General features: G+C 43.3%; 1 protein-coding gene across 2 annotated transcripts in view; it reads left to right on the top strand.

The window, feature by feature from the left end:
* CASR (calcium sensing receptor) overlaps window positions 1-18,109 on the top strand; it is a 189,796-nt gene that overhangs the window by 158,740 nt on the left and 12,947 nt on the right. For both annotated transcript variants that reach the window (XM_075071557.1, XM_075071559.1), the window contains 2 exons: window positions 6,769-6,999; window positions 11,954-12,077. In XM_075071557.1, coding sequence (XP_074927658.1) covers window positions 6,769-6,999; window positions 11,954-12,077 — 355 coding nt within the window. The remainder of the gene's footprint in view (window positions 1-6,768; window positions 7,000-11,953; window positions 12,078-18,109) is intronic.

Genomic DNA, 18,109 nt, shown 5'->3' with positions numbered 1-18,109 from the left:
TGTTGTATGTAAAGTAAATAAGGTTTTTAAAATGTTTAAGAAGCTTCATTTAAAATTAAATTAAAATGCAGAGGCCCCCGGACTGGTGGCCAGGACCTGGGCAGTGTGAGTCCCACTGAAAATCAGCTCGCGTGCCGAAGGTGGCACCAGTGCCATAGGTTGCCTACCCCTGATGTAAATCACTCCCAGCTATATTATATGAGTGCTATAGCCAGCCACCTATGAATTACATTGCAGGGCAACACCAGCAAACTCCCAGTCTCAGACTTCCCCTCCCCGCCCCGAAATGTGCATCTTGTACTGCCCAGCCTTCTCCTGGACAGCACAAGCTCATATAAAGTCCTTCATTTCATTGATAGAAAATGATATGCACAAATCTTGTTACCTCAAATGAAGTTTCCCAAACACTGCAATCCAAACACACACTTTTTGAGAAAAATAATAAAACAAGTTTCTTAACTACAGAAAGCTACATTTTAAGTGGTTACAAGTAATGAGGCATAAAAGTTAGAATTGGTAATAATGAAATGAAGGTAAAATGCAACTAACACCTAACTTAACAAACTCAGTGAGTTCAAAGGAAAAGGTTTCTCCCACCACATGCTTTAGCAGTCTTACTGACTGAACTCCTTGCAGACAGGATCTCTGTCTAATGAGGCTTCCTTTGTCCTTCAGGTGTTGTCGACTGTTGTGTATTTGGTTGTCATGGTTTTTGTTCCCATGGCAACTGAGTTAGATTATTAGGGGATAGCCTACCCTGCTTCGGCCGGTTAGGTGAGCTCTGTGTGTGTAAATAAATGGTAGTTTTGTTAGCTGTCTGCTGTCTGGCCTCAAGTGATTTCTTCCTAAACCGGCTGCCCCCAAGGATACAACAAGTGGCGATGATGGATGGGATTCCGGTGCTGCTCCAGCAACAGAAGGAAGTAGAAGTCAAGGTAACAAAACAAACAAACAAAAAAACTGCTTGTTTGCACTGACGGTGAAAGTGAAACTAAAAATCATGGCTACTCTGACCAGGCCACTGGAACCTTTTGTTGAGAATATAGAGCAGTGGCATGTGTATACTGAGCGTTTTGAGCTTTTTGTTATTGTAAATGACATTACAGAAGCAAAGAAGGTGCCAATATTCTTAAGTGTTGTAGGGGCTAAAACCCACTCCCTGCTACGCAGTTTACTACACCTTGTTAAGCCTGAGACTAAATCTTACAGTGACATTGTGGAAATCCTGGGGTCCCATTTTTCCCCCAAATCACTGGTAATTGCTGAAAGATATCGGTTCCACAAAAGAGACCAAAAAGAAGATGAAACAGTTGTACAATTTGTAGCAATTTTAAAAAAACTAGCAGAACCCTGTGAATTTAAAGAGATGTTAAATGATGCCATGCTACTGCGGACAGTAGGTGTGCTGTACAAGTGAGCTAACAGAAGCGCCTACGACCAGAGGCTCACTTACATACAGAAGCTGTTGATAGCTGTCTCCATGGAACTGGCTACAAGGGAGGCGCAATAATCGGGCATCCGCTAGGGTGCAAAAAGTTGTCAACACAAGAACTACCCAAAACTGTGAGAGTCAAGAATTGTACTGCTGTGTAAGCCAGGTCCCAGGCACAAATCTGGTGTAAAGGACCTGGTGTTCGACACTGTGCAAAAAGAACGTTAGTGTCTGTAAACAAAAGAAAAAGAGGCCTGTGGTCGGCAACAAAAAGAACACTTCATCCCTATGGAGCAGAACCAGGAGACCAGGTGCACCTCAAGAATCGAAGTGCACGAATGTTTTGTCTCTGCATGGGCTCACAAATACGGGTAACGCGTTGTTGGAATGCAAAAACGCATGAACTGACACCGGTCACCGCATCTCGCTGGTCCCAACAGGATTAAAGAAAGCACGGGTGCAGCCGTTCTCGCTGGTCTCCGAGACTGTGTATAAAGAAAAGCTACAGCATCTTCCGCTTAAGGCAACAAAAACTGTTCTGAAGACGTATACGGGAGAAGCTGGTGCCCATGTTGGGCACTATGATTTGATGTTAAGGGTGGAGCTCAATGGACAGGCTGCTAAATTGCACTGTTTGTGGTGAGAGGTAACTACCCAGCCTCTTAATGGGTAGGTCTTTGCTTGGGAGATATTCAGCTGAACTGGCAGAAGTGCACCGGATTATGACTAAAGAAGAAACCAGTCTAACCCTATACTAAGGAAACATGCTGCTGTTTTTGAGATGATTTGGGAAGTATGAAGGGAATCACTGTGACATTGAACATTAAACCTGACAGTCCACCAAAATATCTGAAAGCCCGGAACTGTGCCATATGCCATCAGGCCAAAAGTTGAAGCAGACCTGGAGCGCCTGGTCACCAATGGAGTCCTAATACCAGTTACCCATAGCTCATGGGCCACTTCCTATCGTCCCAATAGTGAAGAAAGATGGCTCTCTCCGGATTGTGCGGGTGATTTTAAAGTCACTGTCAACCCAGTGTTGTGTGCAGTAGTAATACCCGCTTCCCCGCATCGATGACCTCTTCGCAGGCCTGGCTGGAGGACAAAAGTTCAGTAAGATTGATCTGAGTCAAGCATATTTACAGATGCATTGTCGATGAAAAGTCCCAAGAGCTGTTGACTATTGTGACTCATATAAGGGGCTTTATCGATACTGTCACCTACCCTTCGGAATAATGTCTGCTCCTCGCCCTGTTCCAGAGGGCTATGGACCAGATCTTGTGTGGCTTGTCAGGGATTCAGTGCTATCTGGATGATATCCTGGTCACTGGAAGGAATGAAGAGGATCACTTAAAGAATTTAGAGGCTACCCTACAAAGACTGGAAGAGTATGGCCTACGAGTTCGCAAAGACAAGTGTGAATTCTTCAAGCCCTCTGTTGAATATTGGGACACATCATTGATTCTGCAGGTCTTCATAAGGCCCCTGCAAAGTTAAAGCTATTGTTGGAGGCTCCCCCACCTCGAAATGTAAGCCAGCTGCCGCTCGTTTCTAGGACTACTGAACTATTATGGAAAGTTCATCTCACAGTTAGCCACACTGCTAAAACCACTTCATGAGCTCCTTGGGCAGAACAAGGCCTGGAAGTGGACTGAAGCCTGTGATGTTGCATTTAACAAAGCTAAGGATGCATTGCTAAATTCTGAAGTTCTAACGCACTTTGATCCATCCTTACCCCTACAATTGGCCTGCGATGCCTCCCCTTATGGAGTGGGAGCAGTCGTGTCACACATTATGCCTTTGGGAGAGAGAGAGACCTATTGCTTTTGCTTCATTGCACTCTAAGCAAAGCAGAAACTAACTATGCCCAAATCGAATGTGAGGCATTAGGAATTGTTTTTGAATTCGGAAGTTTCATCAGTACCGTGTTTGGGCGAAAGTTTACTCTTCTCACAGACCATCGACCTCTGACGTCAATTTTTGGACCCTACACAGGCATTCCCCCATTAGCTGCTAGTCGTATGCAACGTTGGGCATTGTTTACTTTCAGCACACACATATATGAAAATCAAATATCGGAAATCCACTCTGCACGGCAATGCAGATGGCCTCTCAAGGTTGCCTTTGCCGGTCAAACATCAAGATAGTGCCCAAAAGGAAATCTTCTACCTTTGAACAGGTAGAGAATACACCCATCACTGCTACTCAGATAAAGAAGGCAACTCGCGTCTGACCCAGTATTGTCCCAAGTTATGGACCTGGTGATGCATGGAAATCTCGACAAACCTCTCCGGTCTCACCCGACCGAATGGTTTGTTACCTACATGTCCAGGAGGACGGAGTTATCGGTCCAATCTGGTTGTTTGTTGTGGGGGAGACGTGTGTCATTATTCCACCACCACTGAGATCACAGATGTTAGAAACAGCTACATTCCGGTCACTGTTGAATAGTGCGCATGAAGGAAATTGCACGAAGCTATTTTTTGGGTGGCCTGGATTGGACAGTGCTATTGAAGAGAAGGCAAAAGCTTGTATGTCATGTCAGAGGTGTGAGGAATGCACCCCAGTGGGCGCGTCCCCTACACTTCCCATGGGGAGGGACTGGCCTGAAAACCTAATGGCAACGTATTCAGGACATTGACTTCGCTGGCCCCCTTGAAGGAAGCATGTTCTTGGTGGCAGTAGATTGATGCCCATTCTAAATGCTGCCAGGAAGTGGTCAGTATAATGCGCCAGTGTCCTCTATAATGCAGAGTCTCTAGTTCCACTACTGCAGAGAGTACTATCCAAAAAACTACAGGGACTCTTAGTCGTTTCGGTCTGCCAGAACAACTTGTGAGCGGACAACGGACCGCAGTTCGTCTCTCAGGAGTTCAAAATTTTTATGAAGGCAAATGGGATACACCACATCACGTCAGCACCATATCATCCATCCACCAATGGATTAGCTGAAAGATTTGTGCAGACAATGAAACACATGCTTTGAAATCAGCAAGGGGACAACACTCCATTCAAAAGCGTCTGGATACCTTCTTACTTTCCTACAGAAACACACCTCATGCTACGACCCAGGCATCCCCGGCCTTTCTAATGATGGGACGACAGCTGCGCACTTGCTTTGATCTGCTGAAACCTTCTGAACCCGACAAATTGTGCAACATCAGCAGCAATATCAAGTCATCAGACGGGCACCCAGAGCAAAAGACCGAACCTTTAGCCCTGGGACAGCCAGTTTTGGCTCGGAATTATACTTCCAGAGCTAAATGGGTCCCTGCCACGATCATCACTCAAACAGGACCTGTTTCCTACACAGTCCAGACTGCAGAGAATCTTACCTGGTGGCGACATGTAGATCAGCTGTTGCCAGGTCATGCCAGTCCTCAGGACACATCTGCAGTTGAGTGGTCTGACTTCACCTCTTCTGGTGAGACACGAATCACGAATCACCTGTTTCTGACTGTTCTCCTCCATTACTAGCCGGCGGCTGAGATACCCTTTGCCCAGCACGAGCTGATACCACCTCCTCCACCTGTTCGTGCTGCGACCCCTGAGCCATGGTACTTTTTCGGTGGCAAACCACACCAGGATCATTCGGAGTTTCGCCGTAATCCACCTAGAGACAGAAGGCCTCCTCATCGGCTGGATCTTTTAGCTAGGGCAACAACCACGAACCCTTATGGTTATGGGGCAAAAATAATCCCAGGGTTTAGCGGAATGGAGGCAGTCTACCCTCCTTCTCTAGTCTAGTGTGTGTTTTATTTAGGGAATGTTCTTATTGGGGGGGAGGAATATGTTGTGTATTTGGTTGTCATGTTTTTTGTTCCCATGGCAACTGAGTTAGATTATTAGGGGATAGCCTACCCTATTGCGGCCAGTTAGGTGAGCTCTGTGTGTGTAAATAAATGCTAGTTTTGTTAGTTGTCTGCTGTCTGGCCTCAACTGATTTCTTCCTAAACTGGCTGCCCCCAAGGATACAACATCGATGCTGTGAGTAGAGATGAAGGGAGAGATGATTTGGAGCCTCTGTTCCATATCCAAGGTGAGATCCCCAAGACTCCAGATTCAGAAAAGAGGAACTGCTACTGCCTCCATCCCTCTCCCCCCGCCCCACAGCTACACTTGCCTGATTGGAGGTCTCAGATAGGCAGGCCTAGTTTTGATTTGATTTGCTGTCTGAGGTTGTATGTGTAGGAATGGGGAATGTGCTGCTCGTTGAGTTATTTTGATTATGACTGTGTGTAGCCCACTATATGAGCGATGTACCCTCACTGCCCCCCTACTATATCTTGACCCCACCCACCGTACACCCCGCATTGGGGACATTACAGGCTGTATGTATTATATGCTGAACCATAACCAATTGCCAGCGTCCCCCCATACTAGGTATGTTTCCCCCGGTGACCAATGACTGACACATCAAACTCTTTGTACCACCTTTATTTAATATTTATAACTGATGTCAAGGGCACCTAGGAGTTAAGATATGTTCTTTTAAGTGTGTTATAAAAATGTAATTATTCAAATAAGTAATGATTAAGTATGAGCTATGAGAACATCCACAGTTACTGTAAATAGGAGAAAATGCTATAAGGGATAGAAACGTCATGCTTGAGCGATAAAGCAGCAACTAACTGGCAGGGATTAGAAAGAAATTTCCTATAAGGAGAAGTTATTCCTTAACTGTTAATACAGGGTTCTTGTCCTTTCCTTTCATACAACTGGTTCTAGGCACTGTTAGAGACAAGATATTAGACTAAATAGACAACTGGCCCTATCTGGTATGGCAACGTCAGTGTTCCTAGGATTGTTTAACTGCTCACACCAACACCACATCAGAGTTTAAGACAGGAAGTGAAGAATATTCTAGCTAAACTGCAGGGAGAAGGTATAGAGGCAGAATATAATTATCCATATTGCAGTTTGACTAGGATGCCAGATCAACACAATTCTGGGAAAATGCCACAAGATCTCTAGGGCCTACAAGTTTTCAAGAGATTTAATTTAATGTTCCATTTGGAATGCAGTGTATTTTTTGTAAAATGAAGAAAAAAGTGTTGAGTAATAGCTGCATGTCAGTTAATAACTGACAGTTCAGTGAAGATCCAAGCGAAGGTGGAGAGTGTGGTTTGTATGTCACAGGCTGGCTAAGTGATGTGATATCCTCATTTAGTGACTGGTCCACGTACAAGACAGGAGCCTGCTACTGCTCTGAGGAAATGAAGTCAGCTCAATTGGTAGGGCTTTGGGGTATTGTGCTGAAGGTACTGATGCTCCAGAAGTGCCCAGGAAGGATTGTTCAATGCAGGTGTTCAAGGCATCTTTGTCTCTCTCTCTAGGTACTGAAACATCTGCGTCATTTAAATTTCACCAGTAACATGGGGGAGCAAGTGGATTTTGACGAGTCTGGGGACCTGATAGGGAATTACTCGATTATCAATTGGCATCTGTCACCAGAAGATGGCTCTATCATGTTTGAGGAGGTTGGACACTACAATGTTTATGCCAAGAAGGGAGAGAGGCTCTTTATCAATGAAAACAAAATCCTGTGGAGTGGATTCTCCAGGGAGGTAAGTGCCATAGGTCACCTTATGGCCTCACCACGGTGTTTTCTAAATCTTTGAAAGCTGAGCCTTTCTTCAAGAAAATTAGATCTCACACCCACACCCACACCCACACCCACACCCCATTCCAGTGCCACCATGTGTTATTAAGGGCCAGTTCATCTTAATTTATGTATCCTCCATGCTCCTCAGCTAGTGCTTCACTTCTCAATCTCTCATAGTTAAGAATGCTGATATTTAAAATACTGTTACCTCTTTTAGCCCCATTGGCTAGCCAAAATGTTGTGCATTGCAAAGTTGTTTCTGTTAGGAAGAGAAATTGATTAGACGAGTCAGGTATATTCTTGGGTTTGGGTTGTTGTTTTTTTAAGAAGAAAATGAACACAAAGTCCTGTTTCCCTGAGCATAATAGAAACAAACAACAGCAGGCAGTGTCCTTGCTCAGAAATCCCCAGGTCTGCCACTCTAGCAGGCTCTGTGCCCAAGCAACTCAGTCACATTACTTCCTCTCAGAGATTTTTTTTTCCTTTCAGGAGGCTAGAAATCCATCTGCTGGCGTCCTATCTCCAATACCCACAATCTGTAATCTATATCCTGATTGAGCCCCTGCATTTACTACCAGGGCAAACCTCTGTTAATCTACCTACATTATTTCTGGGATGCCTTGCCATCCATTTTCTCAGGAAATAGCTTCCATTTTTTGCAGCTGGTTTACTATATACTACAGCCCCTTTTGTTGAACCTGATAGGTACTTCACACGCACATTGGTTTTAATTAGATTTATGATTAACTTTGGAATTTAGGGCTTGTTTAGATGAACACTTAATGCACAGCAAACTGGGCTGCACTATTAATCTAGATAGGCTCCTAGATCCACTGCTTGCAGCCATTAGCATCTTTCAGCATAATAATATCATTGTTAACCACTGACTTCGCATCTATTTAAATTAATAGGACAGTTCACACCTCAAAGCTATGGTTTCAGTCTCTCTGAAAGCTCAAGCAGAAGATTCTGCATCAGTTATACTTGCTTCACCTTTTGAAAGTTTTATTCACTACCTGAAATTTACACTTTTTAAAAATGAAAGTTCAGACTGGCAAACATTTAAGAGATCCATCTAGAATCCCCACACTCAAGTAATCCTACCCCTATACTGCCTCACATCACAGTAGCTGAGGGAATACACATTACACATTCGTAAGGAATGTGAGTGAGGGATTACAGCAGGAGCTGAAGAGCCAGGTGTCTTGGGTTCCATTCCTAGCTCTGCTGCTGACTTATTGATTGGGCAAGGTCATTTCCCTTCTCTCTGCCTCACTTTCCCTATTAATGCTGACTTTCACAAGGGGAATTGGAAAATCATTGCTGAAAGTTTGTAAAATAAATACTTTGAGATCCTTGGATAGAATGAGCTATAGATATGCCATGGGTCAGTGTTATTTGGAGCAGACACCTGGCTGCAACACTGCGTCAGAGATTTATAGGACCATAAGCAACAGGCCTAGAACTGTGAAGTTTCATGCCCAAAGCCCTATATTGAACAGTGTTACCTTCAACAGACCCTTTATCCCTATGATCCTCCAGTTGCTTTCAGTTCCTGCAACTGTCCAATAGGCCTCTGTTAGATCTCTCCCTGCCATCCTTGAGTAGTTGACTCTTATATTCCCTAGGCAAGTTCAGAGACTAAAGTTCTGGATCTGGGAGCACCAGCAATAAATTTCATTTCAAAAGAGATGTAAAAACTGAGGTGCTAGCCATTCTGATCGTTACAGATCCTCTGGCACTTTCCCCACAAGTTGTGGAAAAATTGTGAGCCCAAATTTTCTGACTGGATTCTAGACGGGGTAATGACATTCTTCTGGTTTAAGGTACCCCTGCAGTATCTGCTGAGTACAGTATTCATCATCACTTCCTGACCTATACTATTGTGTGGCATTACTATACCCCATGAAACAGCTGTTATGTTCTATTACAGAGGTGGTTGAGTTGGATCAGGATAGATGTAGTAACCCCTGTGTTTTTCTACATGTTTTAAGTTTGCAAAGCTTTTAAAGTCCCTTGAGAATGAAAGGCTTCTTTATGTATAACAGTTTATTATTGATTCGTAGGTGATCTATTGATCTATCCAACCATCTATCTGTCTTAGGGTTTTATACAGCTTCCATGTATAATCAAAAGCAATAGTATGATCCTTTGTGGACTTCAGAGAGTCTCTGACACTTTGGGTCAGATTTGTAAAGCTAGTTAGGAGCCTAAAGATGCAACTAGATGCCTAGTGGGATTTTCAAAAGTGCCAAGGAGCTAGATCCACAAAGGGATTTAGGCGGTCTCACACCTAACTCCTAGGCACCTTGCTGCTCAGTGGAATTCATGACCCAGAGTCAGGCCCCCAGACACACCCTGGGGAGCCACTTAAGCTGGCCAGTTCCATTTTGGGTAAATAATTACATACTCCTTGAGCTGGATGAAGAGAGGAAAAAAGAGAGATTGACTCTGTAGCCTGGTGGTTAGGGCACAGATCCGAGAGGTAGGAAAGCCAGTCAAGACCCTGCTCCTAGTAATATTCAATTATTTCTACAAAGTGGAACAGCTCCTAAAGGACAGATTGAGAGACACCTACCCTGGAGCATGGTAATTAGGGCACGCACCTGGGAGTGGAAGTTTGAGTCCCTGTTCCAAATTAAGTATTGAAACCTAAATCTTCTGCATCCCTGGTGACTATAGCAGGTAGCCTAATCTCTGGGCTATTGGATAGATTTTTGCCAGCCCCAAACGTCCCCACCTGGTTGTCCCCAGCTGTCTTTTGTATGGTTGGGCGTGCTCTGAGCACACCTAGTAAATCAGGCCTCATAGATGACACAGGCAGGGAACACTAAATTTGTTAATCCTGCTGGGACTTCAGCATGAGCAAGCACCACTAAGCAGCTATCAGCTTCAGAACGTAAGCAGTTTTGTGCATGACTACCGACAGAACCTTAGGCACCATGCGAATTTAGGTCCCAGGTGTTTTGAGGACCTCAATGGCAGTTAGGCACCTAAGTTCCTTTGAGTCCCTAGCTTATGGCATCTAATTCCCTTCATTTCAATGGTAGTTAGGTGCCTGGGAGCTTTTGAAAATCCCCTTAGGTGCCTATCTGCAATTTTAGGCACCTAAGTACCTAAATATCTAACCATTCTCCCTTTTAGGGGTTAAACTTTTTCTCAGAGTAGTGTACATTTTACATCTGCAAACTTAATCAGTGATGATTTTATGTTTTTGTTTTTTTCCAGGTCATTGATAAAAATTATATAGTGTACGGCTGAGAACTAATCACTGCAGGATCTCATTGGAAATAGATGTGCTTTATGACAATTCCCCATTTGCAACTTCATTTTAAGACCTATTAGTTAGCAAGTTGTTAATCCATTTAGTGAGTGCCATGTTAACTTCATGTTGTTTCAATTTTTAATAAAAATGTAATGCGGCACCAAGTCAAATGCTTTACAGAAGTCTAAGTAAATTCCATCAACCAAACATATCTCATCAAAAAGATATGAAGTTAGTTTGACATGATCTGTTTTCCGTAAATCCATGTCGATTTGCATGAGTTGAATTCTTTATTAATCTAGTCCAGTATCAGTTGCTCCATTATTTTGCCTGGGATTGATGTCAGGCTGACAGGTCTATAATTACCCATGTCAATCCATTTATCCTTAATGAACACTGGCAGAGCATTAGCTTTCTTCCAGTCTTCTGGTATTTCCCCAGTGCTCCAAGACTTACTGAAAATCAGCATTAATGGATCAGTGCAATCCTCAGCCATCTCTTTAAAAACTTTTTGATGCAAGTTTTCCAGACCTACTGATTTAATGTCTAACTTTAGTAGCTTCTGTTTAACATCTTCCTGAGATATTGGTGAAATTGAGAAAGTGTTATCATCATCATATAATGAGACTGCATTATGTTTTTTCCCCAAATCCAGAAGAGAAATAGCTATTGAGCTTTTGCCTTTTCTGCATTATTATTGATAATTCTACTTTTTTGAATGTAGTAATAGACCTATAACATTGTCAAGATTCTTTTTGTACCTATTATATTTTTAAATGCCTTATTATCCTTACTTCTGCTGGCCACAGATTTTTCTGTGTGTCTCTTGGCTTCCCTTGTCAGTTTTCTACAATTCCTAACTTCTGATTTATATTAATTACTATCAGATTCCCCTTTCTTCCATTTGATGTATCTGTGTGTGTGTGTGTTTAATTTTTTTACAGCTGCCTTCACTTCTCCTCTAGCCCAGATTGGTTTTTTAACCTGCACAGCCCTGTTCTTCAATAGCAGGATTGTGACTTTCTGGGCATTTAGTAAAGTGTTCTTAAATGACTCCTAATTATCATTTGTATGTTTGGGATTAAATTCTTCATCCCAGTTAATTTCGCTCATAATTGTTTTCAGCTTTGTGAAATCGGTCCTTAAAGCAACAAGTGTATGTGTGTGTGTGTATATATATATATATATTTGGTTTAGAGTTTATTCTGCTTGCACATCATCATCTTTTACTTCTGTGGTCAGTTCTTATTTATCTGCTAGGACAAGGTCTAATATAGAATTCCCCTGTGTTGGCTGCAACATTTTTTGGGTTAGAAAATTGGAAAATATTGAGAGAGAGACCGACCAACCTTCAGGATGGGTATCTCTCCAGAATTTTATACTGTTCTCATCACCATAGTATCTGATCTTAGCACATTTTGTAATTTCTCACCAGAGTAGAATGTGTATGAGTATGGTGACCTGATGTCCCGATTTTATAGGGACAGTCCTGATATTTGGGGCTTTGTCTTATATAGGCTCCTATTGCCCCTCACCCCCTGTACTGATTTTTCACACTTGCTGTCTGGTCACCCTATGTATGAGCCCCTTCCCCATCGAGGTTCTGGATCATGCATTTGCATGTTTAACCAGACTACTCTTTGTCTTGCAGGTGCCAGTCTCTAACTGCAGCACGGATTGCCTCCCAGGTACCAGAAAAGGTATCATCGAGGGAGAGCCTACCTGTTGCTTTCAATGCGTGAAATGCTCTGACGGGGAATACAGTGATGAAACAGGTAATACGGAAAAAGCATGTGTGGTTTGCAAAGATTCCTGTGAGCCCCCACCAATGGATCGTATTTGTAAGTGCAATTAATTCCCAGCCACTGTTCTAGTCTGCTAGAATAACGCTGAACTGAAGCAACAGAGAACTTGGAAAGTCCTCTGAGAGAATATCACATAGGAAAGATGCATGAAGAATGATTAGTTCCTTTTTTAAGTGAATTTGTGCTAGTGAAAGCTGCCAGATTCACAGACCTGAAGAATGAACCTCTCGATCATCCCCAAAAGAGGTACAGCACATGCAGCAGCCTCCCTAGTTCAAATTGCCTCAAGGCGCTGCCAATAGACTTCATTGGGACCCTCTCTAAAGGGAAGAGGGGAGTTCAGTTTTTGTGGCTCATTCGTTTCCTAACCTCTGCTAAAAAAACCCTGCTCTCAGCCCCCTCAGAGCCATGTCAGTCTTATCCCCTACTGCACAGTTAGGTTTCCTAAGGAAGACAGATGGGAAAAGATTTGCTCAAGGGCACACAGGAAGCCAGTGGAAGAGCCACAAACAGTACCTAGGAATCTGACATCAGTATTCCTACTAAACCATCGCAATAACTTTTGGTCCCCCAACAACCGAGAGGTGAAAACCTCCATGATTCAATTCCAATCTGCATCCACCTTTTTATATGTTTATATAGTCCCCATTTTATCAGGAAATAAAGTCCATTCTGTAGCAGAATCCATTGTAATCAGACATCCATGTATTCACACTGCACAGATGAACATTTCCCTTAATTGAATTGGCTACCACAGTTTCTGCAGGAAATAAAGCAGATTGATATGACCTGGGGGCACAAATCAACTCCTATTGAAGTGAGAGTTAGATTAAACCATACAGTTCCACTCTGGAGGGAAAAGGTAATAACAGTTTTAGAGCAAACTGGAAATTTTTGAATTTCCAATGTCTCAGTCAGACTGATACCTAAGAGTTGGGCACATCCCAGACAATGAAACCAAATTATTGTGTCAGCAAATTTCTGCATCCAAAACCACGCTGCACTCCAAAGTGCAGCCATCTCCTTGCCCTCACTGGCATCATGTGTCACAGTCCAGGCTTCAGCACTATCTAAAATGTGTTACCATGTGTGTGAACCACATTCTTAGCATATCAGAAATGAATTTCCATTCTTTAATATGAGGATTTGGTACCATATGTTTCTTGATTCAAATACTATAAGAAATTAAATCAATATGCATGTAATAGCTTATTTTGAATTAGATAGAAAACAGAAGTCCTGACCTCTGAAGTAAAGATCCCCTGGCACTTTTCTAAAGATTTAAGGAACGGTTTCTGCTGCCCTGTTAAAATTCCAAAGGGGTGATTTTATTCTGCCTTTCTAAATTTCTTCTCCTAATTCAGTTGGATAAGTTACTTTTTTTCATTTCCTGTGCTTAACAGTTTTACAGTGTAGCTATACATGGTTAAACAATTGCTGCTCTTCACCCCAGCGGTAGTGTCTGGATCAGGTCATAGGTGGCCCATGTGCACCGGTCAGTTACCATGTTGTGGTCAGGAGACAATTGGTAGAATCACAGTTGAACAGGGTCAGGAAGTCAGGGTCAGGCACCAAGTTGCAGGTGGGAGCCAAGTGGTGGAGTCAGGGTCAAGCTGGGTCAGGATACTAGGAAGTCAAGGTCAGGTACCAGGTTACAATAGCAAAATCAAAGATGAACCAGGGTCAGAAGCCAGAGTCTAGGATCCACAGCAAGGCAAGGTCTGGAGCAAAAGCAAGCAGACAGTCAGTGTTATTGCTCAGACAGCTCCTCATAATGGCTTTCTGGCTTATATACCAGCATGAGCTAATCAGTGGGCTGCAGGGAGCCACCACTCAGGTCCTGCTGGGAGGTACTTCCTGTAATGTCTAGCTTCACAGTGTCCTCCAGCAGAAACCCAACCTAAGTTTCCAGTGGTGATGCAGAAGCTTCAGTAGCCCAGAACCCCACAGTCCCACGTTCTAATCCTGCAGGGTCTTACACTGTCCTCCTTCAAGGTGGTGCCAGGCCAGGCTAATTGTGATGAGTCCTGTATCATCCCCCCACCAGGTCAAGGGTGTGGATATGGGAAGTGTCCAAGTGTGCTCCTCAGGGCTGTAGACTTCCCAGTCCACCAGGTGGCCACATGTCCATCGGGAGTTGAGGTTACATGCACTTTTTACTCATCATGACCCTGCATTGTGACTGGTGGTGGGGTTCAGTCAGGGAAGAGGTTCTCAGCACAGAGCTTCAGAAGGGAAATGTGAATGGGCCTCAGTCTGAAACTATGTGGTCTGCAAGTCTATGGAGACAAACCACGTTCTACTTCAGGAGATGAGCAGCAGTCTTGGCAAAATGCAGGTGATTGCAGGGATGAAGTTGGCCATTTTAGTCAGACGGTAAGGCTGCTGTGCAGCCATCAGACCCTGGGAGCTCCACAATGAAGTCTAGGCTGATGGGCAAACAAGGCCTACTTGGAGTCTCCAGGGATACTAAGATACTGAGGGCTTCTGTTCAAAACATCTTGGTACATGTACAGCACATGCAGGAGTCCACAAAAGCCCAGACTTTGTCCTGAATGAGAGACCACCAGAAAAAACAGGCAAGCATGCAGGAGATATTTAGGTGGCCAAAGTGACCCACCAATGGAACGTTGTGGCATGGTCATAGCACCTCCAGTCAGGGGCGCCCCAGAGGGACATATAAGCACTAAACAAAGCATGTTATCCCATCCCTCACAGAACACTGTCTCTTAGCCCACAATGGCATAGACTCTGTTTTTTGGGCAAATGAGTGTTCTTTCAAGGCAGAATTGATAAGTGAGAGCAGGTCTTGCTGAACGGTGACATTGACAACATTACTAGTCTTGAGGAGGTGAGGAGTCTCAGAAGTAAGTTCTTTGTTTTCCTAGTAATATCTCCCCTTCTGCAATAGAGCACTGGCTCTTCTATTTTGGTTTCCAAGGCAGTAGGGAATAAACTCAAACTCAGAGAAGAACGAGACCCACTTTAACTGCCTCTGATTCAAAGATTGGGCCTTGCAGAGGTACTCCAGGTTCTTCAGGTCAATAAAAACCTGTACTGTGTGCCAAGCTCCCTCAAGATGATGACGCCATTCATAAAATGCAGTCTTGATTGCAATGAGCTCCTTGTCCAGTATTCCATAGTTCATCTCTATGAGGGTGAGTTTTTGAGAGCAGAATACACAAGGTAGCAGAACATAAGAACATAAGAACAGCCGTACCGGGTCAGACCAAAGGTCCATCTAGCCCAGTATCTGTCTACCGACAGTGGCCAATGCCAGGTGCCCCAGAGGGAGTGAAGCTAACAGGCAATGACAAGTGATCCTCTCTCGCTGCCATCCCATCTCCCACCTCTGATGAACAGAGGCTTAGGACACCATTCTTTACCTTCCTGGCTAATAGCCATTTACGACTTAGCCACTTGATTTATCCAGTTCCCTTCTAAACTTGTTTATAGTCCCAGCCTTCAACACCCTAGATAAGGACGTTCCAACAAGTTGACTGTGCACTGTGTGAAGAAGAACTTCCTTTTATTTGTTTTTACTGCTACCTATTAATTTCATTTGGTGACCCTAGTTCTTATATTATGGGAATAAGTAAATAACTTTTCCTATCCAACATTTCTCCACATCACTCATGATTTTATATACCTTTTCATATCCCCCTTAGTCTCCTCCTTCCAGCTGAAAGGCCTGTCTTTAATCTTCCTCGTATGGGACCCTCTCCAAACCCTATCATTTTTGTTGCCCTTTTCTGACCTTTCTAGTGCTAGAATATCTTTTTTGAGGTGAGAGAGCCACATCTGTACACAGTATTCAACATGTGGGCGTACCATGGATTTACAATAAGGGCAATAGTAATATTTCTGTCTTATTCTCTATCCTTTTTATGATTCCTAACATCCTGTTTGCTTTTTTGACTGCCTCTGCCACACTGCATGGACATACTTAGAGAACTATCCTACTTCTTGTAGCTAAATTAGTCCCCATCATATGTACGTATAGTTGGGTATTTTTTTCCAATAGCATGACTTACATTTGTCCACATTAAATTCATTTGCCTTTGTTGCCAACTCACTAGTTTTGTGAGGATCTTTTTGAAGTTCATCACAGTCTGCTTTGGTCTAAACTATCTGAGCAGTTTAGTATCATCTGCAAATTTTGCCACCTCACTGTTTATCCCTTTCTCCAGATTATTTATAAATAACTTGATAGGATTGGTCGAGGACTTACCCTCTCCATTCTGAGAATTTACCATTAATTCCTACCCTTTGTTCCCTGTCTTTAACCAATTCAATCCATGAAATGACCTTTCCTTTTATCCATGCAGCTAATACTTAGAGCCTTGGTGAGGGACTTGTCAAAGGCTTTCTGGAAATTCTAAGTACACTATGTCACCTGGATCCCTTGTCCACATGTTGTGACCTCTTCAAAACTCTAACAATTAGTAAACATGATTCCCTTTACAGAAACCATGTTGACTATTGCTCAAGAATTTATGTTTTTCTATGTGTCTGACAATTTTATTTTTAACTATTGTTTCGACTAATTTGCCCGGTACCGACCGTTAGCCTTACCGGTCTGTAATTGCTGAGATCACCTCTAGAGCCCTTTTAAATATTGGTGTTACATATAGCTAACTCCAGTCATTGGATACTGAAGCGATTTAAAGGACAGGTTTCACCTTAGTTAATAGTTCTGCAACTTCGCATTTGAGTTCTTTTTCCGAACTCCTTGAGTGAATGCCATCTGGTCCCGGTGACTTGTTAATGTTGAGTTTATCAATTAATTCCAACACTCCTCTAGTGACACTTCAATCTGTGACAGTTCTCAGATTTGTCACCTACAAAAGCCAGCTCAGGTTTGGGAATCTCCGTAACATCCTGCCATGAAGACTGAAGCAAAGAATCCATTTAGTTCTCCGCAATGACTAATCATCTTGTATTGATCGTCAAGGGGCCCCACTGGTTGTTTAGCAGGCTTCCTGCTTCTGATATTAAAAAACATTTTGTTACTGGAGTCTAACTCTCTGCAAGAGTACTGTCCCGATGGTCATGTTGGACACATCCACTTCCATTATTAACAGGAAAATTGGGTGAGAGTATGCCAAAATCAGGACTGTCGTGAAGGCGATCTTAAACCGGTCAAAAGTGAGCTGGGCTTCAGGTGACCAAGTGAAACAAATGGCTTTATGAAGGATGGAGGTCAGGGGGTTATTTGTTCTGAGAAGTTGGCAGTGAGTCACCTATAAAAATTTGCAGAAGTCCAGGAAGCACTGAAGTTCTCAGAGGAGCTGGAATGCTGTCCAGTTGTGCATGGCTTCCATCTTCTACAGGTCCATCTGAGTACTCTCTGGGGAAACTACGGAACATAAAACTTCAAGGATGGTCTGGTCAAAGGTGCACTTCTCTAGTTTGGCATAGAAACCATGCCTCCATAGTCTATCCAGGACAGACCAGAGAGTCTGCTGCTCAGGGTTCTCAGAAAACTCCAGTATATCATCAGGAAAGGTGATTATATACAGTCTAAGATGTCCCTGAACATATTGTTTACGAACTGTTGAAATGTTGTGAAGGCACTGGTTAAGCCAAACAGCATTACTGAGTATTCAAAGTGCCCACATCATGTACAAAAAGCAGTCTTCCATTCGTCCCGAGGCCTTGTGTGCTCTAGATTGTATGCCCCCCAAAACCTAGGTGAGTCATCAGGCGGTACAGCAGTTCCAGGATGAGGGGCAGGGGGTACCGGTTACAAATAGTCAGCTGATTCAATGCATGATAATCTATGCAGAGGTGCAGTCATACATTCTTTTCTTGCACAAAGAGGACTGGTGCCCCTGCTCAAGAGGTAGATCTCTGAAAGAAGCCTTTTACGAGATTTTCCTGGATATACATGCATAGTACCTCCATTTCTGGTTCAGGCATGGTGTATATCCATCCACAGGGCACCTTTGCCCTGGGTTGTAAGTCTGTTGGACAGTTGTAGTCCCTATGTGGGGGTAATG

The sequence above is a fragment of the Chelonoidis abingdonii genome, chromosome 1, assembly GCF_003597395.2.
Source record: "Chelonoidis abingdonii isolate Lonesome George chromosome 1, CheloAbing_2.0, whole genome shotgun sequence".
Classification (NCBI taxonomy): domain Eukaryota; kingdom Metazoa; phylum Chordata; order Testudines; family Testudinidae; genus Chelonoidis; species Chelonoidis abingdonii.
Note: the sequence above shows the minus strand (reverse complement) of the source record. Positions and strands in the feature narration are given on the sequence as shown.